At 46.9% G+C, this 27,855-nt stretch overlaps 2 protein-coding genes and 1 pseudogene across 3 annotated transcripts; 2 read left to right on the top strand and 1 right to left on the bottom strand.

The window, feature by feature from the left end:
• Nucleotides 1-230: 230 nt before the first annotated feature.
• On the top strand, nucleotides 231-16,490 carry PSMD3 (proteasome 26S subunit, non-ATPase 3). The gene is made up of 12 exons (XM_079130292.1): nucleotides 231-629; nucleotides 3,347-3,537; nucleotides 5,395-5,532; nucleotides 7,165-7,301; nucleotides 8,560-8,750; nucleotides 8,883-8,986; nucleotides 13,691-13,805; nucleotides 13,910-14,029; nucleotides 14,120-14,223; nucleotides 14,493-14,648; nucleotides 15,811-15,861; nucleotides 16,028-16,490. The coding sequence occupies exons 1-12, from the start codon at nucleotides 410-412 to the stop codon at nucleotides 16,103-16,105; spliced, it is 1,605 nt and encodes a 534-aa protein (XP_078986418.1). The 5' UTR covers nucleotides 231-409; the 3' UTR covers nucleotides 16,106-16,490.
• Nucleotides 16,167-18,770, bottom strand: LOC306655641 (annotated as a pseudogene). Its single transcript has one exon. The product of its transcript is annotated as an uncharacterized misc_RNA (transcript).
• A 5,290-nt stretch (nucleotides 18,771-24,060) lies between these two features.
• Nucleotides 24,061-27,744, top strand: CSF3 (colony stimulating factor 3). Its single transcript, XM_079135246.1, has 5 exons — nucleotides 24,061-24,273; nucleotides 24,437-24,597; nucleotides 25,016-25,123; nucleotides 25,253-25,399; nucleotides 25,724-27,744. Exons 1-5 carry the CDS (start codon nucleotides 24,165-24,167, stop codon nucleotides 25,886-25,888), a joined length of 690 nt encoding a protein of 229 aa, XP_078991372.1. The 5' UTR covers nucleotides 24,061-24,164; the 3' UTR covers nucleotides 25,889-27,744.
• The last annotated feature ends 111 nt before the right edge of the window (nucleotides 27,745-27,855 follow it).

Genomic DNA, 27,855 nt, shown 5'->3' with positions numbered 1-27,855 from the left:
ACTCTAGTTGGTGTAGAGTCCGTTGTAGCCCAGCTTGGAGTCTGAGGGGACCTCTCGTGGACATCCACAGAAATGCACTCGAGAGGAAGTTAAGTCAACACATGAGCACTTCAAAGAAAACCCCACAGACTCACACAGGCTCCTCCCGTCCTTCCCCCAAGATCCGCCTCCATCCTGCACTTCGGCTGTTGATTTCTTTCCCCTTAGTTGATTCGGCCATCAACCCACGGGGCCTGGCGTTTCCCAGAAGACCTAGCGCCGGAAAGGGGTTTGCAGCTGCTCCGTCATCGTGCGGCCCAACGCGAGCCCGCGCTTGTGTGCAGGCCCGGCTGGGTTCCTGGTTCCTGGTACCAGGATTCACGGGAGGCCCCGGCCTCGGTCCCCGGACTAGGCCGCGACCCCGGGCGCCATGAAGCAGGAGGGCTCGGCGCGGCGCCGCGGCGCGGACAAGGCGAAGCCGCCGCCGGGCGGAGGGGAACAAGAACCACCACCGCCCCCGGCCCCCCAGGATGTGGAGATGAAAGAGGAGGCGGCGGCGGGTAGCGGGTCAGCCGCGGAGGCCGATGGCAAGACCGCGGCGGCAGCGGCTGAACACTCCCAGCGAGAGCTGGACACCGTCACCTTGGAGGGTACGCGAGCCCGGGTCGGGGAAATACCAAATCAAGGGTGACAGCGACCCCGGTGATGGGGATTCTCCCTGGAACACCAGCTCAGCCTCCAGCACCCTCGATTCCTTGGGTTCTGTCATTGGGGCTGGGGTCAGAAGTGCTTGCCCCCACTACCCTGACACTCTCTTCTGACCTCTTCCGTTTACATCCCACCCAAATGATTCTAGCACCCCCAACGTATGATTGATCTCTCTAGAATCAATTGTGTGTGCGTGTGTAAAGGGTGCATGGATAATACAGATTATTATATTGTCACCTTAAAGAGTGTACAAAGGATTTCTGTTGTCCTACCTGCCCTTAGTAAACTGCCCTAACAGCGCCATTTAAACCTATTTTATTGCTTACTTATGTCTATTAGTTGAAGCGCCCAAACGATCCTATTGCCTCTTCTTTCAGGTCCTTACTCTCACTTGGTTGGTATTCTAAGTGTTTAAACACATACACACTTTCATCTTTGTTTGAACTTTTGGCATTTTTTGAGTTCCTAATTCTTACTTTGAACTCAACTCCAGTACCATTTCTGCCCAGTACCCATTTCTTTTCTCCTAGGTGCCATTTCTCATGGTCTTGTTTCTCTAAGCATCTGTTTTCACACTTACCATTTAGAGCATCCTGTGCACATTTGGAGTGGTTACAGTGAAAGCTTCCCATGTGACCCTGATGCTGTTTTCTGGGTTCTGGATCAAGTGGGAGTAGACTATTGAATGGGTTTTATTTTTACTTAACTGCATGAGAAACTATCATAAAGCATTAAGATAAGTAAAGCTAAGCTCCTGGGTGATGCGTTTGAGGATGTAATAGTATTGACTGCATCAGCTCCTGCTCTGCAGTTGGGCAAGAAGATCATATAAAGGTCCTTTTATGTAAAATAACTATAGCTAGTGGCAAAGGTGCCACTCAGCATTACCTGTGGGATAGTTGGGTCTATACATGTATTTATTATAGGCACTTTGATTTTCTTGTTTTAAAGTAGCTTGTGTTCCTTATGGAAATATTGGAAAATATAAGAAGTCTAAAGTAACAGGGAAAACATCCAGCCGCAGTTAATATTTTTTTCTTCCTATGAATTTTTGGTGTAGTCTCCCATAATTGAAATATATAGTTTGGGTCATGGTGTAACTAAGTACAAATAATTTCCTGTTTTTTCTTTTTCTCATTTCCAGAAGCATGTATCAGATACCTGGTATATTGGTTAAGAGTACAAGCTTTGGAATTAGTTTCCTCATCTGTATAGGTGAGAGGGATAGGACCTATTAACTGTTAGTGTATCATTAATGTGTCCCAGACACCCTGTGCTAATTACTGAATATTCAAAGGTGTCTAAAAACTGCCAATGGATTGTATTCCTATTGCTGCACATCTAAAGTATTTATAGGGGTTGAAGGTATAGCTTAGTGATAAAGTGCTTGCTTATCCTGCACAGGACCTTAGGTTCAGTCCCCAATTCCAAAAACAATTATTTTTGGTTTCATTCTTTTATAAATAGCTTTATATTGATCTTCTTTGTGACCAGTTTGTTGTGTTGTATTTTGTTTTAGTTCCAGGAATTGACCCCAGGGGTACTTAACCACTGAGCCACATCCTCAGCCCTTTTTATTTTTTATTTTGAGACAGGGTCTTGCTAATTTGCTGGGCCTAACTTTGAACTTGCAGTCCTCTTGCCTCAGCCTCCCAAGCTGCTGGGATTACAGTTGTGTACCACCATACCTGGTGTGCTCAAGTTTTTAAATCTTTTTATAATTATTTCTTGTGCTGGGTATGTGGCTCAGTGGTCGGACACTTGCCTAACATGAGCAAAGCCCTGGGTCTGATCTCCAGTACTGCAAAAAAAAATTTTTTTTAAATTTCTTTAAGAATAGGTTCCCAGAATTTATAGTCCCATGTAAAAAAGGGTAGGCATTTCTAAAGTTGATAGATACTGTCTAGAAAAACTGCTGATTTACATTATACCAGCAGAAATATACTTTATGTTACAATGTGGTTATTTTTTTAATATTGCTAATATAGTAGTATAAACATGTTAACATTTGTAATTATTCACATATTAGCAAAACATTTTTGTGTGTCTCTTTGCTAATTGCCTCTTCTGGTTCATGACCATTTTTATTTTGAAATTCTGGCAATGGAGTTTCTCAAAACCATTTATACAAACTTTTTATAGAAAAAAGTATGAATCTTTGGTCACATTTTTTTAAAATATATTTCTTGGGGCTGGGGGCCTAGCTCAGTTGGTAGAGTGCCTGCTTGCAGGCACAAGGCCCTGGATTCAATCCCCAGCACCCAAAAAAAAAAAAAAATTTTTTTTTTCTTTTGCAAAGTCAGGTACTTCCATTGCATGTACACACATGTATTTGCTCCTTTGTGCATGGTTAGAAAGTTTCCTATTTTGAAATCTGATAAATTTCCTTTTTTTTTTTTTTTTTTTTTTGCTTTGTTTCTGTTTTTTTCCTTTCTTCTCTTTCTGTCATCCTCTCCTCTGTATTTTTCCTTTTCTCTTGTTTATGTCTGAAAATGAGTCTATGGAATCTATAAGTATTGCTTAACCATATTAGGGCAAAAGAGATGATTACATATTCTGCCCTTTAACAAGAGGCTCCCTAGAACTTCTTGCCCAGAGTGGTGAGGGAGGGAATAAGAGGAGTTGCAAGTAACAACTTTTTTGTCTCTGTCCTTTACAGACATCAAAGAGCACGTGAAACAGCTGGAGAAGGCTGTTTCAGGCAAGGAGCCAAGATTTGTGCTGAGGGCCCTGAGGATGCTGCCTTCCACGTCACGCCGCCTCAACCACTATGTTCTGTATAAGGCTGTACATGGCTTCTTCACCTCTAATAATGCCACTCGAGACTTCTTACTATCCTTCCTAGAAGAGGTAAGTGGATCAGGCCAACTTAAAGGATGTGGACTTGGCCTCAGACCCCCAGGATAGAATTGAAGACCTGTCTTATAATCTGTTAGGGCATGAGGAGTGAAACCAGAGCAGCACATTTAACACTCTTTGCCCAACAGCAAGGGACCCATCCTTCTCTCCTATAGTGTCGTTCTTCCAAATCAGGGAATCCAGCCCCTCCCAGTTAAACTCATCTGCCACTACCCCACAATACATACCTTCTCAGATTGTGTGACATCTCTGTTGTCCTAGGATAAGGTGTCTTTCTTCCTTCAAAACTTCACCATGGAGGAAATAAGAACATTGGTTAAGAACACAGGTTTTGGAGGCAGAATTGAATTGAAATCCAGACTACCATTTTGTACCTATGGAACTTGAACAGTGACTTAGCCTCCCTGTGCCTTATTTTCTTCATTTGTTAGATGTGATGAGTAGATTGGGGGTCAGGAGTTGCTAGTAGAGAAAACTCTTAAACCAGAGCTAGGCATGTCATAGATGCTAATGCAGACTTTAATGGGTGGCTGTGTTCCCCATGCCAAGAGAGACCTCTCTTTTGTAGTTATGAAATTCCTTCATTGTTCATGATATAGTCCAGTCTTAGCCTTCCCAAACCTCCCAGACTTTCCAGCCACTGGCATCTCCCTAAGATCCTGTGCACTCAACAGTCCGTAGTGGTGAAAAGCCAGAAAATCCCTGGAGGCAGAACAATGAAGAGTTTATTACCTGGGAAAGAGGGAAAATACACCCTCCCTAACCCCACCTTTGATGGTTTTTAACCTTCTCATCTCTAAAGTCACGACGTGATTATTTTGGGGACTGACTTATGCATTATGTCTTCATGACTGGATCAGATGTCAATGACTAGATCAAAAATAAGGACTACATATATGTCAACTTTCTTTCCTTTGTTCTCACCCAAAACAAAAACCAAAACAAAACAACTTTTTCTTAGTCTCATTTTTCCATTTTTTTCCTCCCTTGCCCTAACTAGGAAGTGAGCCCAAGGGCCCTCTACCACTGAGCTATACCCCAACCCTTTTTGAAATCTGATTTTTTTTTTTCTTGCTGTTTTTTCCTTCCTTCTCTTTCTGTCATCCTCTACGCATCTGTATTTTTCCTTTTCTCTTGGTTATGTCTAAAAATGAGTATATGGAATCTATAAATATTGCTTAACCATATTAGGGCAAAAGAGGTGATTGCAACTGGGCTGGGGATATAACTCAGTTGGTAGAGTGTTTGTGTTGCAAGCACAAAAAAAGAGGTGACTGCATATTCTGCCCTTTAATAAGAGGCTCCTAGAATGACTTGCCCAACCCTTTTTATTTTTTTGAGTCAGGGTCTCCCTGAGTTGCCCAGGTTGGCTTTGATCTTGCATTCTCCTGCCTCAGCCTCCTGAGTAGCTGGGATTACAGGTGTGTTCCACTGTTCTCCACTTATGTCGTTATTCTTGATTTCATCTTCAGAATTATATTACTCATTAAACCCTGTTTGGTAAGATTTACAGTGGTTCCAGGTAGAGCACTTTAATCTCTACTTAGGTTATAGGCTCTTTGAGAATTCCTCACATTGTTCTTTATGGTCCCATTGTATTCCATAAAGAAGACTGTGATACTTCTTTATCCCTTTTTTGTATTTATCATATAGCCAGTCTCATTGACTCCCTCAGGAAAAACTGTATTTATTTATTTTTCTTTCTTTTTTTGGTCTCTTAACACCTAGCAAAATCTTGGAACATAATAGGTATTCAGGAAACATGTTGAAACACAATGTGGGTGCTCAGTAAATTCTTGGTTGATTGATCTGACTGAGCTTTTCCATGGTAACTTTCTCCTTTCCCAGCCCATGGACACAGAAGCTGATTTACAGTTCCGTCCCCGCACAGGAAAAGCTGCATCAGCCCCTCTCCTGCCTGAAGTAGAAGCCTATCTCCAGCTCCTCATGGTCATCTTCCTGATGAACAGCAAGCGCTACAAAGAGGTATCCAGGACGCAGTGAGAGTGTAATGAGCCCCAAGCAGTAAGAGGGGTTTGTGGGGGAGGTTTTCATTGCTTTTTAAGAACCATCTTCCTGGGCTGGGGAGATAGCTCAGCTGGTAGAGTGCTTGTCTCACAAGCACAAGACCCTGAGTTTGATCCCCAGTACCGCCAAAAAAAAAAAAAGAACCATCTTCCAGACTTCTTCATGTGGGTATGTGTTTGACCCCATAACTAGGGAGACTCCCTTCACTCCCGTTCTGGGCACCACAGGGCAGGGCTGGCCATAGTCATTCTGTCTGTCTTTGGTATGATACCACATAATATAATGGATTCTTTTGGAAAAAGTAGGAGACTTGAAGACAGAAAGACCTGGGTTCTGATCCTAGCTATACCATAGACAAATTAATTTCTCCTAGTTATATGTAAAAATGGGAATAACTGTGTACCTTACAAAATTGTTATTATCAGAATTACATAAAATAACATTTAAAAATGCTTACCACCACAATCTGCACAAAGTAAACTTTCACAGTGTTTTAATAAATGGCAACTATTTTATGAAACTAAAGAGCTCCATTTTGGATACAGGTTGAATATCCTTAATCCAAATACTCCAAAATCTGAAATTTTTGGAGCATCAACATGGTGCCACTAGAGGAAAATACCACACCTGACCTTATATGACAGGTCTTAGTCAACAGACATGTGCACAAAACGTAATGTGTAAAATACCACAGGCTATGGTGTGTAAGGTAACTAGGAAACAAGTAAATTCCATGTTAGATTTGGGTCCCATCCCTAAGATGTCTCTTTATGTATATGCAGATATTCCAGAATCCAAAAAAAATCCTAAATCCAAAATACTTCGGGTTCCAAGCATTTCTAGTAAAGAATATTCAACCTGTATCAATCATACTTCTACCACCACCACCCCCACCTAGGGCCAGCTTCCTTGTAAATCATAACCACTATCATAGGAGGATGCTCAAGAAATGACAGGTATTACTCTTCAACTCCTTATTTTGTTTTTTCCTTTCCTCATCACTGTTTTGTTTGCTTATTTTTGAGATAAAATTCACCCCTTTGATGTGTACAGTTCAGTGGTTTTTACTATACTCACAGGGTGGCACAGTTGTCACCCCTAGTTCCAGGATAGTTCATCACCTCAGAAACACCAGACCTGCTGCAGGTACTCCCCATCCTCCCCTCACCCTAGCCTCCAGCAACCACTAATCTGCTTTCTGTATCTATGGAAAATTTGCCTATTCTCAAAACATTTAATATAAGTGGAATTATAATATATGGACTTTGCATCTGGCTTCTTTCACTTAACATAAGGTTTTAAAGATTTATCCATATCTAGTGTATATCAATCAGTCCTTTATTCCTTCATACGACTGAATAATATTCCATTATATGAACATACCACATTTTGTTTATCCATTCTTCACCAAAGAACTTCTGTTTTATTCTGAATAATGTGATTATGAACATTTCTGTACAGTCTATTGAGTGAACATGCTTCCAGTTCTCTTTGGTATATGCCTAGAAGGGGAATCAGCTGGCTCATATGGTAGCTCTGCGTTTAACCTATTGAAGAACTGCCACTTGATTCTTTTGACTTCTTCCTTAGGCACAGAAAATCTCTGATGACCTCATGCAGAAGATCAGTACTCAGAACCGCCGGGCCCTGGACCTTGTGGCTGCAAAGTGTTACTATTATCACGCCCGGGTCTATGAGTTCCTGGACAAGCTGGATGTGGTGCGCAGGTACAGGTGGCCAAGGTCTCCCTTGGTGGCCCTTGGTCATCACTACTGTGGAGCTGTGGGCGTGCAGAGAGCAATGAGCTGGTGGGTGTAAGGTACCCAGCAGGTAGTGGGAAGAGTAGTTTACGTGCCCTAAGCTATGTGAGCGGTGATCTTGGACAAAGGAATGGAGATAATCACTAGGTTGTTAAGAATTGTCCTGGGCGTGGTGGCTTGTGTCTGTAATCCCAGTGACTCAAGAGGCTGAGGTAGAAGGATCACAAGTTTAAGGCTAGCCTCAGCAATTCAGTGAGGCCCTAAGCAACTTAGTGAAACCCTGTCTCAAAATAAAAAAGTAGCCCAGTGGTAAAGTGCCCCTGGGTTCAGTTCTGAGTATAAAAAAAAAAAAAAGGAGCTGTCCTATAGCTCTTTTTTTCACTCCACATCAAGGGAGGACTGAGTAGTGGGTCAGGGCTGAAAGGAAAAACTGGAAAATGTTTTCCTCTTCTGCTCAAAACCTGCAGTGGCTCCCCATTTCTCTCAGAGAGAAACCAGAATCCTCACAATAACTCATAAAGCTGACATGTCCTGCCCTTTACCACCTCCATTCACCTCTTTCTGCCCAGCACACTCAGTTCCCTCAGCCCCATTAGCCTCCTGCTCTTCCTTGGGTAGGCCAGGCACACTCGTCCTCAGAGCCTTTGCACTGGCTCTCCCCTCTTCTCCCTGACTTCTTCAAGGCTTCACTTAATTGTAACGTTCACAGTGAGTCCTGCAGTATCAATCTATTTGAAATCACAGTTACATCCTCGCCTCCTGCAGTCCCCATTGCACTTACCCTGATTTCCTCTCAGCCCCTACCACCACCCCACCACCACCACCATCTGTTGTGCTACGTATCAACATGAGCATCGGCTGTCTCGCCACTAGGTTCCCTAAGAGCAGGGTTTTAATCCTTTTTGTGTAGCTAGCATGGCACTTCACACAACTGCCAGTCTGTAATTGAATATTCACTGAATAGCCAGAAAAGCAGTTTGTATCATTTTTTTTATATATATCTATATATTTTAGTTGTTGATGGACCTTTATTTTATTTATTTGTATGGGTACTGAGAATTGAATCCAGTGCCTCACACATGCTAGGCAAGCGATCTACCTCTGAGCTACAATCCCAGCCCCAGTTTACATCACTTTTTTAGGAATTGAGAGAGAATGTAGAGTCAGAGGCAGTTCAGAGTTGTGGCTTAGGACCTTTGACATCCTTTTACTTTTTTTCTTGAAGCTTCTTGCATGCCCGACTCCGGACAGCCACCCTCCGGCACGATGCAGATGGGCAGGCCACCCTGCTGAACCTCCTGCTACGGAATTACCTACACTACAGCTTGTACGACCAGGCTGAAAAGCTGGTGTCCAAGTCCGTATTCCCTGAGCAGGCCAACAACAATGAGTGGGCCAGGTACCTCTACTACACAGGTGAGTAGAGGAGCCTGACCACAAGTCAGAAGAGATCTCGTGCTCACTTAGTGCAGACTTTCTAAGGTTTGGTCCATGTGGCTCTCTGGTGATGGCACCACTCTCTTGACCCATTCTTTCCTCCACCCCCAGGGCGAATCAAAGCCATTCAGCTGGAGTACTCAGAGGCCCGGAGAACAATGACCAACGCCCTTCGCAAGGCCCCTCAGCACACAGCTGTCGGCTTCAAACAGACGGTGAGCAGTAGTTGCCATCATCCCTTCACCTTAACTTATCTGATACCACTTCAGTTCTGCTTTGCTGTACAGGGTGCCAGGGACGGCTTCCCGGCCTTGTGCTTGTGCATGCAAGGCAAGCGCTCTACCAACTGAGCTATATTCCCAGCCTGGCTTCCTTAATCTTTATTATCCCAGAGGTTGCTTCAGCTGTCTTATTTATGGGCATTATTTATCAAAGTCTTATTTATGGGTACTATTTATCAAAGCACAGTAAACCTATGCCTCTAGCAGCTCGTGTTCAGGATATTCTCCTTGGGAGATAGGTTTTAGAATATTCTTGATTCCCAGGTACTCCTGTCAGTCATTCTAGATACGAGCATGGATTGTGTTAATAAGCCCCAGGCTCTATTTTATCTGGTCCCTCAATGTCCATCTGAGATCAACATTGTCTGTGGCCAGGGAACCCCAAAATCTTGAAGCTGATGGGCTCTGGTGGAGATAAACCTTGGCCCCTTAAAAGCTGTCAGTCACTAAGGAGGTTTTGAGCTTTGACTTGGTATTAGACACTGTGAGGGACAGGAAATGGCATTGGTAGGGATAGCATTTTGAAGAGATAAAGGATGTTGACTTGGGACTGCAGGCCTGTGTAAAGTCACAGAGCCCAGTAGCTGGGATTTGAACCCTTTTTTCCCCACTAAAGACCTCTGCTTTTGCCTTACCCATGACATTTACCTCCTCAATGTCCTTGACAGAGAGCAGGGTGGACATGCTTAATGACTGGATCAGTGTAGAGGAAATTCCTTTTGTTTCTCTTCACAAAGTCAGAGAAAGAAATTTATTTTTGGTCTAATAATTAAAGTGGTCATAAAGTTTAAATTTGAACTGATTTATTTTTGGAAGATGAATAGGATTTTCATAGAGAGAAATTATTTTCCAGACACATTGGCATATGAGTGAATGATTAGATTACTTAAAACAGATCACACTGAGATGTCTTTTTAAAAGCTGGGTGCATGCTTGTACTCCCAGTAGCTTGGGAAACTTTGGCAGGAGGATTGCATGTTCAAGGCCAGCCTTAACAAATTATTGAAACACTTGGTTAAAATTAAAAATAAAATGTAGCTCAGTGATAGAGTGCTTACCTAGCGTGCTTAAGATCCTGGGTTCCATCCCTAGTACTTAAAAAAAAAAAAAAAAAAAAAAGGCAGAAGGATCTGTGAAAATACAGATAATTGGGCTGGAGATGTAGTTCAGTGGTACAGTACTTGCCAAGCATGCACAAGGCCCTGGGTTCAATCCCCAGCACTGAAAACAAACAAACGAAATACAGATAATAAACTCACAGAATGTCTTGTACCAGAGGAGAGGCTTTATGGGCAAAGCAGTATTTTCAAATAAGGCATAAGGTTTCCATTTGTCCTGTGGTGGAGCCAAGTGGCAAGAAGGAGCAGAGAGCTGGCCAGTGTGTACAGTTAGTGAGGAAGCCTGGGAATATGAAAGGGAGTGCATGCATGTTTGTGAAAAAGCCTGCCTCCCCATGCTCTTCCCTAGCGCCCCAGCTTATTGAATACAAGACTCCTGGGGTTCATATTGAAGGGCTGCATTTCTTAACAGCCTGCCAAGTGGTGCCAGTGCTGCTGGTACATGAGCCACACTGAGTTGGAAGGCCATTTAGCATTTGTTAACCCAGCTACCTTCTCTCCAAATCTGATGTCTCACCTTACTGGTTTGTTTGGTTTTTTTTGTTTTGTTTTGTTTTGTTTTGTTTAAAATACCCAAATTTATTTTCTTAGCTGGGCATGGTGACACATGCCTGTAATCCCAGCTACTCAAGAGGCTGAGGCAGGAGTATCACAAGTTGAGGCCAGCCTCAGCAGCTTATCCAGGCCCTAAGCACCTTAGTGAGACCCTGTCAGATAAAAGACTGGGAATACAGCTCAGTAGTAAAGTACACCTGTGTTCAATTTCCAGTACCAAAAAAAAAAATTTAGAGTGCTCACATGAGAAGACTGACAAGGGTCTCACTGTACTAACATCAAGATATGGGCAGGGCTGTGCTGCTTTATGGAGGCTCTCAGGGAGAATCTATTTTTTTTTTTTTTTTTTTTTTTTTTTTTTTTTTTCAGCTTCTGGAGACCACTGGCTTATCTTGGCACGTGGTTTCCGATGAACTGAGTCCTCGTCACATTGCATTGCTCCAACCTCTGCTTCCTTCTTGGACTCTGACTGCACTTCTGCCTCCTTTTCCACTTTTAGAGACCCTTGCCTTGGGTTCCCTCTGTGTCTTCATCCACCCGGGCTACTCAAACAAAGAACCAGAGTCAGGGTGGTACATAAAAAAAACAGAAGTTCATTTCTCCCAGTTTTGGAGACTGAAAGTCTGAGATCACAGAACTCACACAACTGAGCTCTGGTGAGGGCCCTTTTCCAAGTTGCACACTACTCGCTTCTCATCGTGTCCTCACTTGATAGTGTCCTTACTTTACTCATTCTTTTCCCTCCTGTTTTTACTTAAAGGTAGCTTTCCTACCTGTATTCTTGATCCTGTTCCTTCCTGTCTTCTAAGGTCTTGGCCTGTCACCTATTTGCTTAAAGTCTCTCCAGGAAAGAAGTTCCTGCTGCTTCCCCATCAGGCAGCTACACCAGCACTTTCCTGGCCCCTCACCAGTGGTCCACTGGCCACGCACCTCATCAGTCATGTCTTTCCCTCTACTTCTTACCTCCCCAGTCCCCACCAGAACACTTTAAAAGCTTACCTGGTCATTTTAACATCCACATTCTCTCCTCCCGTAATCTCGTGCATTCATAACTTCAACCCTCACCTTCGTTGAATTTCACTCTAGTCCATGACTAACTGACTTTGCTAGGGCTGCCCAGAACAGGGCACCACAGCCTTGGAGCTTAAACAAATTCATTTTGTCCTAATTCTAGAGACCAGAAATGCAAGATCAGGGTGTCAGCATGGTTGCCTTCTTCTGAGGGCCTCCCATTTGTTTGTGGATAGCCATCTTTTTCCCATATTTTCACATGATTTTCCTTCTGTGCAGGTGTGTACCCTGTTAAAAGGATGCTAGTCATACTGGATTACACCTTATCCATGTGACTTCATTTTTACCTTAAGTATCTCTTTAAAGTCCTTTTCTCCAAATACAGTCACATTCTGAAGTCCTGGGGGTAGTCTTCATTCAGCATCTAATTTTGATGCTGAATGGTCATAAATCAACCCATAACATTAACTCTGACCCCTCTTGTGAATACCAGACCCAGAAATACAACCCCCTCATCTCTTTAAACACCCGCAACTCCTCAAATGTACCCTTTCCCTAACTAACTCCTCTTGATGCTTTCAGTCTTTCCTTATGCTCTACAAATCCAAGTGGGAACCTCAGGGTCATCTCTGACCTCCCCCTCCTTTTCCCTGTCACTGAGTGGATTGCTGCGTTGTCTCATGACTTTGGTATTTGCCTGCTTTTTCATGTCGCCAACCCCTCATTTGAGCCACTAACATTCTGGACACTTAGGGCAGGTCATCATCTTCCCCTCTGCCAACTCAGCCTCCAGGCAGTTGCTAAGTAAGCAGAGCTTATGCCTGCCTTTCCTTTGCTCAGGAAGCCCCCTTTGCTCCCCATCATCCACCCACTGGAATGTTGTAACACTCTCATGAGGCAGGCAGGCAAGGTGTTATTATTTTTATGTTCTTTTGAGGGGTGAGGAAGCTAAGGACCTAGTATCTCCGTGCTTCCTGGCTACTGATTAGAGATTGGACCTCCCATATCCAGGTGCACATTTTGAACTGCTCAGCCTCTTGTTCAAAGTGGCACATTTCTGCTGATGGCTCCTGCACACTTTCCTGCCTCTTTAACTTGCTTCCTTAACTCAAACAGACTCCCTCCTTTTTCTCTTTGTCAGAATCCTTAAGGCACTTACTAAATTCTTCCATTGCCATGGATTTCCCCTCACACATAGATTATTCCAAGCAACAGGGCAACTTCATGGATGTATGTGGGGGGTGAAGAATCTTTGCCCGACTATAAGCATAATCACACACTACCATTTTCACCCTCACCTCTCCCGTCTGCAAGGACACTGTCTGTCTATGTCCCTGTGCCTCCTGCTTGGTAGGCAACTCCTTAATTGTTGGAGGTCATCCCTCCACTATAGTTTTCGTTCCACAGTACTAAACCCACAACAGGCACCATTCAGAAACACTTCACAGTCCTGTGGAGAAGGAAAGGCCCATTTTCCAGCCAGCCTTCTGTGTCCATACCCTGCTCACTCACTGAGGTCTGCCAGGCCCTCCCTGTGCTTCTGCCTCTAGCTAGATAAGTAGCTCTACACGTTGTCCCCCTCCTCTCCTCCAGTAATAAACAGTCCACCCCATCAGCCTCTCCAGAGGATACGCTCTTTCCCAAGGCTGCTGAGCCATCTGGCCTGTGCTTCAGAGTGTTGCCTTTGCAGAGCAGTGTATGTTCTGATTGCCCAGATAAAACTAAAGCTGAGGACTCTGTGTGGTCCAAGGGTCAGCTGTTCTCAGTACCTGGCTGTGAAGGTGGGGTTTTGATTCCCTACCCAGCATGGTTCCTCAAGGATTTTTCCTTCCTTGGGAGCCTCATCAAAAGGCTTCCCCCCTTGTATGTCTGACCAGTTGAAGCCCCATTTCATTTTCTTCTTCCACTGGTGGGACTCCCTGCCCACTGTGCTCCTGTGTCATGCCCTGTCCAGGTGCACAAGCTTCTGATTGTGGTGGAACTGTTGCTAGGGGAGATCCCGGACCGGCTGCAGTTCCGTCAGCCCTCCCTCAAGCGCTCACTCATGCCCTACTTCCTTCTCACCCAAGGTAAGGCTGGTCCCCTCCCAGAGCCTGCCAGAGCCCTTCTTCTTTGGCCTCTCTGATGCACGTGTTCATTTGCATTATCTAACCCATTCCTGTTCCCCCTGCAGCTGTCAGGACAGGAAATCTAGCCAAGTTCAACCAGGTCCTGGATCAGTTTGGGGAGAAGTTCCAAGCAGATGGGACCTACACCCTAATCATCCGACTGCGACACAATGTGATTAAGACAGGTATGGGTCTGGATCTGGGTCTCAGGCAGGGTTTCTCCAAGGGACAGGGCCCACACCCACCCTGCTCACCCCAGTGTGCCTTCTTCCCAGGTGTGCGCATGATCAGCCTCTCCTACTCCCGCATCTCCCTGGCCGACATCGCCCAGAAGCTGCAGCTGGATAGCCCAGAAGACGCAGAGTTTATTGTTGCCAAGGTGGGACTGGGTCAGGAGCTGTTACCCCAGGCTCCCGCCTTCCTGCTTGTTTCAGGGTCAGAGTGGGAAGAGATTGGCCAGAGGGGAATAACTAAAGCAGTGGCTCAGTCTCTTCAGGAATGCCAGTCATTTGCAGAGAAGCCAGGAAGTTGCCAGAAAGAGTATGGGTGTGAGTTTTTGAGAGTGTAATGATGACAGGACAGTAGGATGGGACAAAAGCTTCTCAGGTAGGCTTTCTGGTGACCTTTCCTTCTTTGCGGGGTTTGCAGGCCATCCGGGATGGTGTCATTGAGGCCAGCATCAACCATGAGAAGGGCTACGTCCAGTCAAAGGAGATGACTGATATCTACTCCACCCGGGAACCCCAACTGGCCTTCCACCAGCGCATCTCCTTCTGCCTGGACATCCACAACATGTCCGTCAAGGTGCGAAGCCCTCGACTGTGGCCTCAGACTGGGCAGCCATGTGCCCATGCCTGCATATCTCTAGATTTCTCATGGCTGTGGCCCAGTCTTCACCCGCCTCTGAAACCACTGAAGTGGGCAAGCAGAGGGGGGAAGGACTCTACCAAGGTCCCATGACCACTAGCCTGCGGGACTGTGCTGCCTTCTGCTGCTCCGTAGGGATGTGGGTGCTGGCAGGGACCAGACAGGGATACTGGGTGCAGGTCTGTTGGTCCATGTTCTGTGAGACTCTACCTCCATCTGTGAGGCTGATGATGAGGTACTACCTGCCCTGCCTGCTTTGCAGGGTTGCTGAGTAAATGACATCACTGTGTAAATTCAGGCACATGGCCAAATCTAAACCATTTGAAATGTAAGACTGGGGTCTGATTTCACAGGGACAGTAAGCCCTTATCCTCTGTCAGGCATTGAGTTTGATGTTGTTATTTTGTGTCTACCATGTTTTTTTCCCCAGTCTTCTCCCAGGAAACCAGGGATATTGCTGCCTTGCTTAAAATATGCCAAAGCCATAGTCAGTGAGACATGCAGGATCCTTTGTGATCTAATTCCTTCTCGCCTCACCTTCCCTCCTCCCACTCCTTCCACCCCCAACTAGGCTACACCTCAGGCCAGGCTCTTTCACTCGTGAGCCCTCCACCTAGAAGGCTTCACCCCTATCTCAATAACTGGTGCCACCTTCTTCCCTTTCCTTCTCCCCACCCAATCAGCAGGTCAGTCATCCTTCCCTTCAGATCCTTCCAGTCTCCCTTTTTAAGCATTTACCATCCAGTATTAATAGAAATTTATTTCTCTTCTGGGCACTACCACACCCACCTTTAACCCCAGAAATTCAGGAGGCTGAGGCAGGAGAATGCCAAGTTCAAAGTTAGCCTGGGTAACTTAGACCCTGCATTAAAAGTTTTTCAAAAAGGACCAAGGGTTCAGCTCAGTTGTAGAGCACCCCTGAGTTCAGTCCCCAGTACTACAAAAAATAACAATTCATTGTTGCACCCAGCTCCCACTCAGCTAAAGGAGAGAGTGATCCTTGGTGTTCACATCTTGGCATGGGGACCTTAGAGGGGTTGTATTAAGTGACCGCCTCCCCTGCTGTTCCTTCATCCTGCTGTTCTTTCTGCTCTACCAGGCCATGCGGTTTCCTCCCAAATCATACAACAAGGATTTGGAGTCTGCAGAGGTGAGCTTCCTTCTCTTGGCTAGACTGTAAGGTCAGCTCTCCATTCAGAAAGGGAGGAGGGAAGTGTCTGGAGAGCCAGGAGCTGCTCTGCAGCTTGGGCAGTTCCTGGCCTCCAGTGAAGCACCTGGGGAAAGAGCCCAACCAGTCCTCACCCATCTCTCCCCAGGAGCGGCGTGAGCGAGAGCAGCAGGACTTGGAGTTTGCCAAAGAGATGGCAGAAGATGATGACGACAGTTTCCCTTGAGTGGGGGACAGGGTGGGGGGGCAAGTGGGGACTGGCTCTTTATCTTTCCCCCTAGGGGGTCCCCTGCCCAGGGAACTGGCCCTCTTTTCCCATACACAGCTCACAGGCTGCATATGTGCAGGGGGTGAGGGGTGCTGGGAGCCAGCCACCCCTGCCTCACCCCAGGCCCCTCTCCAGTGGTGACTTAGCACACAGTGGGGAGGAGGGCAGGCAAGCAGTCTCCCCAGGGCAGGGTCCTGGCTAGTGGTGTGGGCAATAGGAGGGGAGGGACAGCCCCATGCTCTTTTCTAGGCAGTTAGGCCTGGAGTTGGAACATGTGTTGGGTTGTATGTTTTTTGAAACTTCAATTATGATTTTTAAAACAATAAAAAGTTCTCCAAAAGTCTCATTAGTAACTGCTTTACTCTTGCTGCAATATTGATCAGCCTGGTTTTTTTGTTTGTTTGTTTTGTTTTGTTTTCCCTTAGTCTTGGAGTCCTAGCCAAAGATCTTAGGACCCAGTGTATCTGTAGAATGGGAAGCAGAGGAGGGTAAAGAGGCTGGGCTGGGGTCGGGAGGGCTGGGGTTTACTTTAACCTGACTCCAATATAGGACAAATCACAAAACCTCTCAGGTTCTTTTCCCACATTTGTCCAAGAATCAGACTGAATGGCTCTTGGCTTTTAATGTCAGAAACCTAGACATGGAGATGCTCAATAAAGGTCAAGCATCTGACCCTCCAGTAGGGTGCACAGGAGAGCAGAATATGGGTGGGTTGTAACCGGCCAACTTTGGCCCTTTGGAGTGTGGGTGAGCTGCACCTTGAGCAGAGTTGGGTCAGCAGGGGCTGCTGGGCTGTCACCCAGGCAATTCCAGATCCAATAGTGACGAAAACATCTGCCTGTGTCCAACTCTTCCAGCCACTCATGACCAAGCTTCCTATAACAAGTCAATAGGATTTATTCCTATTCCCTTGCTGTGCCTGTCCTTTTGTTCCTGCCAGGCTCTCCAGAAAACTGTGGGCTTCTACTTCCGCCTTCACTCCCTCTCTCGCTACCTTGCTGAATTCTACAGACCCTCCAGGCTGCCTCTCTCCAGAATGCGTAGATTAGGGGCCACTCAGTCACCTTTTTTTAGGAGGTGGTTGCTTGGTTGCTGGGAAAGCCTTGTCTTCCCAGCCTGTTGGTGAGCTCTTCTAGAGCTGGGCTCTGTCCTCCCTGGCCTCAGGTGTTCATGAACCATGTGTTCCTCTCCAGGTACAGATTGATTACACATGTTTTGACCCAACCTTGCTTTTGTTCCCAATCCCTACCCTGGTCAGTGATCTGGCATGGCCACATCCTTTAAGCTAATGCCACCTTCGTGTCATAAAGTTGGCTATGTTGAAATGGCACTACCTCCTGTTTCCCCTGTAATTCACCCTGTAATGGGTCCACTTCTTGCTCCCTCCCCCAAGAACTTACTGAATCAGAATTTTACAGATCTCTAGAACCCCGTATTTCTAACAAGACTTTGATTAAAAGTGTGATTTGGGGAAGCAATTTTAACGTTCATTTTATGTCAGATCACAATATAATTAAGTCATTCAATTAAATAAAAAAAAATCTTTATACAAATTATTTATACCTAAACAATTTGGTTTGAAAAATGAAATCATGTATATAGCATCATAAGTTAAATGTGCTAAATGAAAAGCCATACAATAGTGAGAAACATTAAAGGGTTAAATCCAAGTACAAAGGAAGACATTGAATTCCCAGGTTTCATCAAGTGACTGGGATTGTGGTTCAGTGGTAGAGGACTTGAGTATCGTGTGAAGCACTGGGTTCGATTCTCAGCACCCCATACAAATTAAAGGTTCATCAACAACTAATAAATTAAAAAAAAAAAAAAACCACCAATCTTTTGGTTCTTTTCTTGTACATTATTCTTTATCCCACATTCTCTGCATCTGACTGGATCCCTGGATTTTATTTTATGTGACATTCTCCACATATATATCATTGGCTTCTGCTTTGGGTGTTGAATGTCTTGGGTGTCCATTCCTAGTACCTTTATAGCACGGAGACTTCCCCACATTTCCAGACATAACCCCCACTTCTGGCTTTGAATATAAGGCTTGCAGATTATTTTAAAATGGCACTGGGACTGGCAGCTCATTTTAAAACTGATATGTAAGAATTTTCTATTCCTTTTCTTCCTCTCCCCCTCCCTCACCATGGGGGAAGCAAGATTAACCTTCCCATCTTAGGTTGAGTTTCGTTTTTCTGCTTACCTACGGCAGGAATGAAGGAATCCAGACTTCGGAGTTGGCACCTGCAGATCTAAAAAATGCCACTCTCGAGGCTACAAATGAATTATGACTCCTCAAAGGGCACACCTAGAGTTTTCCCCTTTTAAAAGACCTCTGTTCCAGCTAGGCGGTGGCACATACCTGTAATTGCACTGACTCAGGAGGCTGAGGCAGAAGGATCAAAAGGTTGAAGCCAGGCTCAGCAATTCACTGAGACCCTAACTCAACATTAAAAATTGAAAGAAAAAGAAAAGAGGGGCTGGGGTTGTGGCTCAGTGGTAGAGTGCTTGCCTCCCATGTGTGAGGCACTGGGTTTGATCCTCAGCACCGCATAAAAATAAGTAAAGATATTGTGTCCATCTGCAACTAAAAAAAATATGTTTAAGAAAAAGAAAAGAACTTGGAATGTAACTCAGTGGAAAAGACCCCCTGGGTTCAACCTACAGTACCAAAAAAAGAAAGGAAAAAGAGGCTGGAGTTGTGGCTCTGGTAGAGCACCACATATAAATAAATAAAATGAAAGATCCATTGGCAACTAAAATATATATTTAATTTTTTTTAAAAAGGAAAAGTTTTAGTTTTCTAGCAAAGAACACCACTGAGCTACTGTCTTCCTTGTTCTCAAAACCTTGTCCTCATTATTGGATTGGCATCAGGACAAGGATGGAGCTTTCTATATCAACTCCTCAGTCTGAGGAAGATGATTTTATCCTAGTGTCCAAATTCTTAATTTTTCATTGTTGTGGTGCTGGGGGCGTACCCAGGGCCTGTGCATTGCTGGGCGAGCGCTCTCTCACTGAGCTACTTCTCCAGCCCCTTCATTTGTTTTAAGGATTCCAATCCTTTCCCTATTTTGTCCTTTGATTTTGCTGACCAAGGGTGAGGTGGGGCGCTGATGCAGAGCACCTTCTGTATCCTTTAATGATGCTGGGGCAGTTCCTGCATGCCAGATGTGTGGGGGGCAGAGCAGAGAAATGGCCCCAAACTGAAGCCCAGGGCACCACTGTCAGGCTGCACTGCCTCCTTCCAGCCTGTCTGGGGTTCTGTTTTCTGGTTGGTTTCTGTCTGGTTCTGGATCTCCGTTCTTCTGACCTTAAAAGCTGGCTTTCTGAGCCTGTGGTCAGAAGGCTAGTACACACAGGAAGTAGCAGGGGCCTGCAGCTCTTTCTAGTCTGCTTGAGGTTTCTAGTTATAAATAATGTTCTTGCCGGCAATGTCCATCTCTATGAGGTTATGAATCTTAAAAGTCAGTACTGACCCAACTCAGACCCTCTCTTGGTTGGGAAGGGATTGGTGAACTTATCATGTCAGTCTCTTAGGGGGAGTTGGGTTCATTTGCCATGATTTCCTGGTTCTTGCCCTCTTTTTTCCCCCTTCTACTCATTGTCTAGAAGTTTCCTATAATTCCTGCCCATTGGCTTGGCTTTTTACTCCCTGGAGAAGCTTAGTGTCACTTTCATGCTCGGAGAGTTCGCTATATTCTCTACTTCCTAATTTTGTTCTTTAATTTGAAAATTACATAGGAATGCAAACAAAACAAACAAACAAACAAACAAAAAAAAATAGCCATACTCTTTCTACCCAAGTTTAATCAATGTTAACATTTCATTCTTGTGTGAAGTGTTTTAATCAACAAAGAAATAAAACAGGTTACATGGCTTTGTTTATTCTTTGGAATTGGGGATTTCGCCCAGAATAAAACCACTGAGGTACATCTCAAGCCCTTTTTATTTTTAATTTTGAGACAGTCTTGCTAAATTGCTTAGGGTTTTGCTAAATTGCTGAGGCTTGCCTCAAACTTGTAATCCTCCTGTCTCAGCCTCCTCAGTTGCTGGGATTATAGGTATATATCACTGCACCCAGCTGCAGGTAATTTGGAAGTTCATCTTGCTCCTGCCCCAGAGGTAGCCACTCCCATTAATCCTGTGGTTAGCTTTCCAGTATATCCTTTTATATTTTAACTATAAAATATCATATTGAGTTTTAAATTTTCTGTAAGTGGTATATCACAAGGAAGTAACTTGCTCAGTTTTCACTCAATATTTTTTTGATTCCTCGTTATGTGTGGAGGCCTGTGTGTGCTCAGACTGTACAGCCCTGCCCCTTCCCCGTGGAAGTTCCATTTTGGGCGGGCAGGGAGGTTTATATGGTGTGTTTTAGCCACTTCCCTGCTAAGCAGCATTTAAAACATGTTTCCGTTCGTTCACTATTACAAACAATGCTGCAAAGAACTCTGTATGTGTCCCCTTGTACATATTTACTGTATATAATCATTCCTCTATATCCAGGGGGTTATTGGTTCTGAGACCCCATGGGCACCAAAATCAGAGTATACTCAAGTCCCTTATATAAAATGCCATAGTATTTTCATAAGACCTCCACCCATCCTTCTATATACTTTAAATCATCTTTTGATGCCTTATAATACCTAGTAGTATGTAACTGCTACGCAAATAGTTGTTACACTATATTGTTTGGGGAAAAAAGTCTGTACATGTTTACTTTTTCTGAATATTTTTAATCTAAGGTGGGTTAAATCTACAGATGCAAAGATCAGGATACTGAGAGAACTGTACATAGTTTGCAAATTCAAAGGGACAGATAGCAAATTTTATAGGCTTGCGACCATATGGTCTCTATCACAACTCATCAATTCTGCCTTTCTAGCACAAAAGCAGCTATAAACAATATGTAAATGAATCATTTTGGGGATTTGAATTTCAAATGATTTTTGTGTGTTATAAAATATTCTTTTGATTTTTTTTCTCTAACCATTTAAAAATCTATAGGCCATTCCTAACTCAGGATGCACAGGCCTCATCAGCCCAAAGGCTTAGTCTATCTATCCTGCTCTAAGGCATGCCTAAGAGGTACAACTGCTTGGTCACAGGACATGCACGTTTCTGCCTTGACTAGACACGATGATGGTGCCCTCCAAGGAGGTTTTACAATTATACTCCCCCCAGCAACGAATGAGTGTTACCCCAGAGCCCTTATAAAGATGCTGATCCCAGCACCAGATGAAAACAGAAAGTGTGAGAGGAAGTTGCCAGGAGTTCTGGCCATTAAAAAATACCTGGGGAGCCAGAAGCAGTAGCACATGTCTAATCCCAGCTACTCAAGAAGCCAAGGCAGATAGAAGTTTGAAGCCAGCCTGGGCAACCTAGTGAGACCCTGTCTCAATTTTTTTTTTTTTTTTTAATTTTAAAAGGTGTTGGGATGTAGTAAAGTGCCTCTGGATTCCATCCCCAGTACCACACATACAAAAAAAGGAGCCTCGCAAACACAAGACCCTGGGTTCAATCCCCAGACCACTAAAAAAAAAAGAGAGAGAGAGAGACAGAAAGAGAGAAACAGAAAGAGAAAGAGAGAGAAAAAAAGAGAACTACCTGGGAGTGGGAGGAGTGTAGCTCAGTGATAGAGTGCTCACCTGGCATGCACAAGACCCTCGGTTCCATCACTAGCACCACACACACAACACTCAAAGGCAGAAAGAAACGCCTAGGAGAAGATAGAAGGATTATTAAAAGGATGAATGACAGGGGTGTCTAGAGTCAGATCACTTTGGCCTTTGAGCTTCTAATAGAGCTAGTCCCTGTGCATCGTGGCTGGTGGTAACAAGCCCTTGCTCTCTGGTTGTTATCCTCCCCTGGTGGATAACCCCCCTGGGTGGGGCTGAAATCTGGATTGAGCCATTATCCAAAATGTACACTATCTGGATAGGAAGGCAGCATATGGGGAGACGGCAGGGACTTGGGGAAGAGCACCTACCCTCTCCAACTCTTTCGCAGACTAGCTCTGCGACCTTGGTCAAGTGTTTTCACCTCTCCAGGCCCTTTCTCATCTATAACATGCCAATCAGCTGGCAGAATGAAATGACAAAAGCATAATGAAAGGTGCCTACGTGTAAGAGGTGCTCAGAAGTGCTGGCCAACATGTTTAAGAATGCCGCCCTGACCAGGTGTAGTGGCACATGCCTGTGATCCCAGCAACTCTGGAGACCGAGCAGGAGGCTCTCAAGTTCAAGGCCAGACTTAGCAACTTAGTGAGGCCATAAGCAATTCAGTGAGAACCTGTCTCAAAATAAAAAAAAAAAAAAAAAAAAGTAAAAAGAAAGGCTGGGTGTATAGCTCATTGGTTCATTGTCCCTGGGTTCAATCGCCAGTACCAAAAAAAAAAAAAGAGAGAAAGAAAATAAGAACGCTGCCTTCCTGCCCTCCATAGTTCTGTTGAACCCACCCTTGACTCCTGAGGAGTTGAGCACAGATGGAAATGCCATCCGTGTGTGAAGGTGAACTACATAGCTAATGAGCAAGGAGCACAGAGGGACAGGAAAGCAAGATGTGAACAGATTGTCAGGTGATGTCCCTGCCAGCTATGTCCACCAGAGGGCCCTCCTGCCCCAGAGATGGCCCTGCCCAATCAGACACCAGCTCTCCGCATTCTATATGTTCCTTGACTTGACAGATGAAGGGTAAATTAGTTCAGAAAGTGACAGCCTGGGTGCAGTCAGTCAGACCAGGTAGGTCCCATACCTTGTGGGAAAATCTCAGGACCGAGGCAGAGTCCAGGTTGTAATTCCAGCTCTGCTATTTGTGGGCAAGACACTTCCCTCTCTGGCCCAGTTGGAATGAATCCCAGATCATTTCCCTTGCTAACACTGCAGGGTTCTAGGTACAGAGACAGGCGCTTTCTTCTTTCTCACTCCTTGCCCATGTCCACCTCAGGCCAGCACACTCTGGCTGGCAGCCTCTTCCCTGGGGCAATGGATTATCAGGGAAGTCACATGTCTCAGCCGCCCCCCCAATTCCAAAGCCCAGGAACTCTTCTATCCAAGGGGTAGTGCACCCGGGTAGTGTGCAGGGAGGTAGAAGGGCAAGGTCAGGTGAGCCAAGAGCCCCAAATGGTCTTACTTCATTCAGGATGGGCATCCTGTTTCCTCTAGCCTCTGCCGGGATTCCGGGGGCTTAATGGAATGAGTCATGGGTGGGGGTTATTGGGGAGTTCCCAACTAATCAGCTCGGGACAGGACAGCCTGAAACGAGTGATGGTGCATATCCAAGTTTCAGGTGGGCACAGGAGGCCAGACTCCAATGTCCTATCTCAGGTCCCTGTCCCTGCAGGAGTTTGGGGATAAGAATGGGGACAAGTAACTGTGCGCAGTGGTGCACGCCTGTAATCCCTGTGGCTCATGAGGCGCTAAACAACTCAGTGAAACCCTGTCTCTAAATAAAATACAAAACAGGGCTGGGGATGTGGCTCAGTGGTCCAGTGCCCCCGAGTTCAATCTCCAGTGACAAAAAAAGGGGGGGGGGGAACAACTAGCTCTGCCTTCTCTTTTAGAATTTTTACTAAAATAAAAGTGTAAAAAAAAGGGTAAAAGTGTCATGAGAATCCCAAGGAGAGGGGCAAAGGGAGCTAGCCCAGCACATCTGCCAGAGGGAGAGAGGCAGCGTCCTCAGGTCTGCCTCCTCCCTGTCAGTCTGATCAGACTCTTGCCTCCTGGGCTCTGATCTGCGGCTCAGCCTCTGGACGCTGTTCTGTTCAAACACCCTGGGGGCAGTTTAGGCCTGGGTGGGGCTGGAGGGGAGGAAGAGAGTTTGAGGGGGACTCGACGTCAAAGAAGGATCAGAGATTCCACAATTTCACAAAACTTTCGCAAACAGCTTTTTGTCCCAACCCCTCTGCATTGTCCTGGACACCAAATTTGCATAAATCCTGGGAAGTTATTACTAAGCATTATTAGTCGCAACCCCAGGTAATTTCCTCCCAGGCCTCCATGGGGCTATGTATAAAGGCCCTCTGGAGTTGGCTCCTGACAGAGCCCAGAGTCTGCAGCCCAGACCCCACAAAACCATGGCTGAACCTGCTGCCCGGAGCCCTGTGAGGCTGATGGGTGAGTGTCCTGACTACCTATCCACTTGGTATGGGAGGGAGTCTGGAGTGGCAGAAGGGCTGGGATTCCCATTCTGGGCATGGGGATTGGAGACACTCAGTGTTGTCCCCGGGAGGGACCCAGGTGGGAGTGGGCAGCATCTCCTGAGCCGGGTCTGCTTCAGCCCTGCAGCTACTGCTGTGGCACAGTGCATGCTGGACGGGACAAGAGGCTGCGCCCCTAGACCCCGCCAGTTCCCTGCCCCTGCCCCAGAGCTTTGTGCTCAAGTGCTCAGAGCAAGTGAGGAAAATCCAGGCGGAAGGCTCGGTGCTACAAGAGAAACTGGTGAGCAAGAGACAGTGGAGAGAGGGAAGCAGAGGGTGTGGAGGAAAGAAGACCCAAGGGAGGGCTAGAGGGAGAGGGGAGGGGATGGGAGCCAACAAGAAGGGAACTGGGAAGATGTCATCAGGAAGGGGCCCAGAGAGTGAGACACATGGGGACATGGAAGAAAATTAGAGGAGTGGAGCTGAGGCAGTGCTGGGGGTGCTGGTGCTGGCCAGGACAGACGGGATAAAGATGGAGGCCACGCACTTGGGGGAAGGGGAGGGCCCGGGGCAGTCAGAATTGGGGATCAGAGTGGAATGGGGCTGAGAAACTGGGCACAGCGCGGAGGGAAGGGAAGTCCCAAGAGATGAGAGACTTAGGAAGGAGCAGCCTGCAACCTGGCCCTGGCACACGTTCCTCAACATCCTTCCATTCCCAGTGTGCCACCTACCAGCTGTGCCATCCTGAGGAACTGGCACTGCTCGGCCACTCTCTGGGCATTCCTCAGGCTCCCCTAAGCAGCTGCTCCAGCCAGGCCCTGCAGCTGGTGAGTACCTGGAGGGGACAGGGGACAGAGGAGGGGCAGGGGGAGGGGCCACACCCCTATGCCAGGGCGCCTGAGAAGAGGGCATGTCCCACCCCACAAGGCGCCAAACTCTCCTACTTTACCCCCCAGACAGGCTGCCTGAACCAACTCCAGAGTGGCCTCTTCCTCTACCAGGGCCTCTTGCAGGCCCTGGCAGGGATATCCCCTGAGTTATCTCCCACCGTGGACACGCTACAGCTGGATGTTGCCAACTTTGCCACCACTGTCTGGCAGCAGGTGAGCCCTGTAGGGAAAGGCACGTGATAGGGGTGGAGACCAGGTCACGCTGGCATGCCCACACTGCATCCCGGAAGCTCGCTAGAGCCAAGGAAGCATGCTCTGGGGGCCTTGTGCAGTCAGCCGCACCCCCGTTTCCAGGACTCTCCTTCTGGCCTACCTGCAGTCCCTCCAGCCCAGGGCAAGGAGTCAGGTCTCAGGGTCTTGATGGATCTAGACAGTCTCAGTTCCACCACCGACCTGTGCGACAGCTCCCAGCATTTCCTACCTGTAGTAACTCCTGCTCAGCAAAGCCTGATCCCTGATCTCTTCTTTCCCCTACAGATGGAAGACCTGGAGGTGGCCCCTGCCGTGCAGCCCACCCAGGGCACCATGCCAGCCTTCACCTCTGCCTTCCAGCGCCGGGCAGGAGGTGTCCTGGTTGCTTCCCACCTGCACAGGTTCCTGGAGCTGGTGTACCGTGTTCTGCGCCACCTTGCTGAGCCCTGAGCAGAGCCCTCCCCATCCAGTGTATTTATCTCTATTTAATATTTATGCTTATTTAAGCCTAATATTTAAAGACAGGGAAGAGAGAACAGAGCCCCAGAATTCTGTGTCCTTCCCTTCAATTCTGAGCTTCATTCTCCTGCCTGTAGCAGTGAGGAAAGTCTCCTGTCCTCCTGTCCCCTGGAATGGGAGGTAGATAGGTAAATACCAAGTATTTATTCCTGAAGCTGCTTCCTGGCCCTGGCTCTGTGGTGAGCACTAAGAAGAGCCACAGACACCCTGAGGTATCTACCTTGGGGACCTGGGAAGCATCATCTCCCATGTGGGAGACAAGCCATCCCTGTTTAATATTTAAACAGCAGTAGATCCTGTATCCCTCGTTCTGGTCAGCCAGGTCCTGCGTCCCCTCACAGCCCCATCCCCATAGGCATTATTAAATCCCTGGAGAAACAGAGGCAGCTGGGACTAGGAGTCTTGGCCCTGAAGAGTCTAATATTTTTCTGTGATTTTGGGGGGCATGTTTTGATTCCCAGCACAGGGAGCTCAGGCATCAGCGTCCTCTTTTCTTGCCCCTGCCCCAACCAGGGTGGGATTCCCCTTTAGGTCTGGACTGGGATTAAGAATGTGGAAGGGAGAAGACAAGAGGGGTATGGTGAGGGGAGTGTGGTGTGAAAGGAAGCCCAACTGCTCACCCTCCACCCTGCCCCCACTCTTCATTGTAACCTGAGGATAATAAAGTGTTTGTCTCCAGTAAATGTCCTTCCTCCTCCTTCAATCCAGCTGGTGCCTGGCCAGGGGCTGGTGAATGGTGGGAGAAGCCAGAGGGAGTGGGGAGGAAGCTGGGGAGGAGGCAGGTCCTCTAGCTCACCCAGCCCTCTCTCCCTCAGCATGAGCCACCTGGATGCCTACTCTGTGCAGATGCTGTGCTGTGCTAGGGACAGATCAATAAAAAGTCACTTGTTGCCTGTCCTTGTGGAGCCACAGACTGCGGGGAAGACAGAGGCAGATGGACTGATGGGGCCTGGGGCTGGGGGTGGGCTCAGCAGGCCGGACACAGGCAGACTGGGCTGCAGCCGGGGTGTCTTGAACATGTGCACAGGGCTGGTTACTTCACCAGCTGCCATAAACTTGAGCCCATTCACAAAGTTGCCCAAAAGGAGAGAAGATGAGGTGTCTTTTACCGATGAGGAAGCTGAGCGTTTGGTGACCACTTGGGTCAGAACTCAAATTCCAGGCCTGGTTATCTCTTCCTCACAGAGCGCACATCCAGCTGGCCCTTTCCTGCCTGGCTCAGCCTGTGGCTTGAAGGAGTCCCAGGGCGGCCTGGAGGTGGGGTGGGATGTGGCCATTGGAGGCCAGGGTCCTTGCCTCCTTACACGTGTGAGGCACACCTCTAGCTAAAGAGTCCCTGCACGGTTCAAGGGTGCCCCTCCCCACACCAAGCGGAGCCACCATCCTCCCAATCCCTCCCAGCTGTGGCTCCTCAGTCACCTCTATTCCCTTCCCCACCTGGTCCTTAGGCAGGGTCAGCGCCCTGCAGGATGGCTAAGGGCCCTCTGCCTCAGGGCTTGGAGAGTGGGCTGTGGACAAAGAAGGGTTAAGAGGTTCCTGCTCTTATCACCTCCTTTGTTAGAGGGGGTAGATCAATCTGTGGGTCAATCAGACTTGGCGGGGTATGACAGGAGAGCAGGACACCCTGCCCCAGCATCTTGGGCCTTCTGCCAGAACCCCCCTTCTCACGGTATGGCTCAGGGCTGGGAGGTGCTGCCTCTCCTTTCCAGCCCAGTGGGGTCTGGGGAAAGCAGCTGTTCTCACCCCCTGCCCTGCCCTGCCCTCCTGAGTAGACAACCGGGAACCAGAGTCCTACCTGCCTCTGCACCTCTTCCTTCTCCTCCCTCCTCACCACAGGATTGAGCTCCTCCCAGCCAAAGCACAGCAGCGGGGAGTGCAAGGAGAAGTCACCACCCTGA

The sequence above is a fragment of the Sciurus vulgaris genome (genome assembly GCF_902686455.1).
Source record: "Sciurus vulgaris genome assembly, chromosome: 3".
NCBI lineage: Eukaryota > Metazoa > Chordata > Mammalia > Rodentia > Sciuridae > Sciurus > Sciurus vulgaris.
The sequence above is the reverse complement of the archived record's forward strand: the minus strand, read 5'-3'. Positions and strand labels throughout refer to the sequence as shown.

Excerpts from the sequence above, each read along its gene's own strand:
- PSMD3 (XM_079130292.1), top strand. The coding sequence starts at position 410 with ATGAAGCAGGAGGGCTCGGCGCGGCGCCGCGGCGCGGACAAGGCGAAG. Across the intron at positions 630-3,346 it reads GGACACCGTCACCTTGGAGG|ACATCAAAGAGCACGTGAAA; the intron begins GTACGCGAGCCC and ends TGTCCTTTACAG. Across the intron at positions 14,030-14,119 it reads ACACAATGTGATTAAGACAG|GTGTGCGCATGATCAGCCTC; the intron begins GTATGGGTCTGG and ends CCTTCTTCCCAG.
- CSF3 (XM_079135246.1), top strand. The coding sequence starts at position 24,165 with ATGTATAAAGGCCCTCTGGAGTTGGCTCCTGACAGAGCCCAGAGTCTG. Across the intron at positions 24,274-24,436 it reads GAGCCCTGTGAGGCTGATGG|CCCTGCAGCTACTGCTGTGG; the intron begins GTGAGTGTCCTG and ends GGTCTGCTTCAG. Across the intron at positions 24,598-25,015 it reads CGGTGCTACAAGAGAAACTG|TGTGCCACCTACCAGCTGTG; the intron begins GTGAGCAAGAGA and ends TTCCATTCCCAG.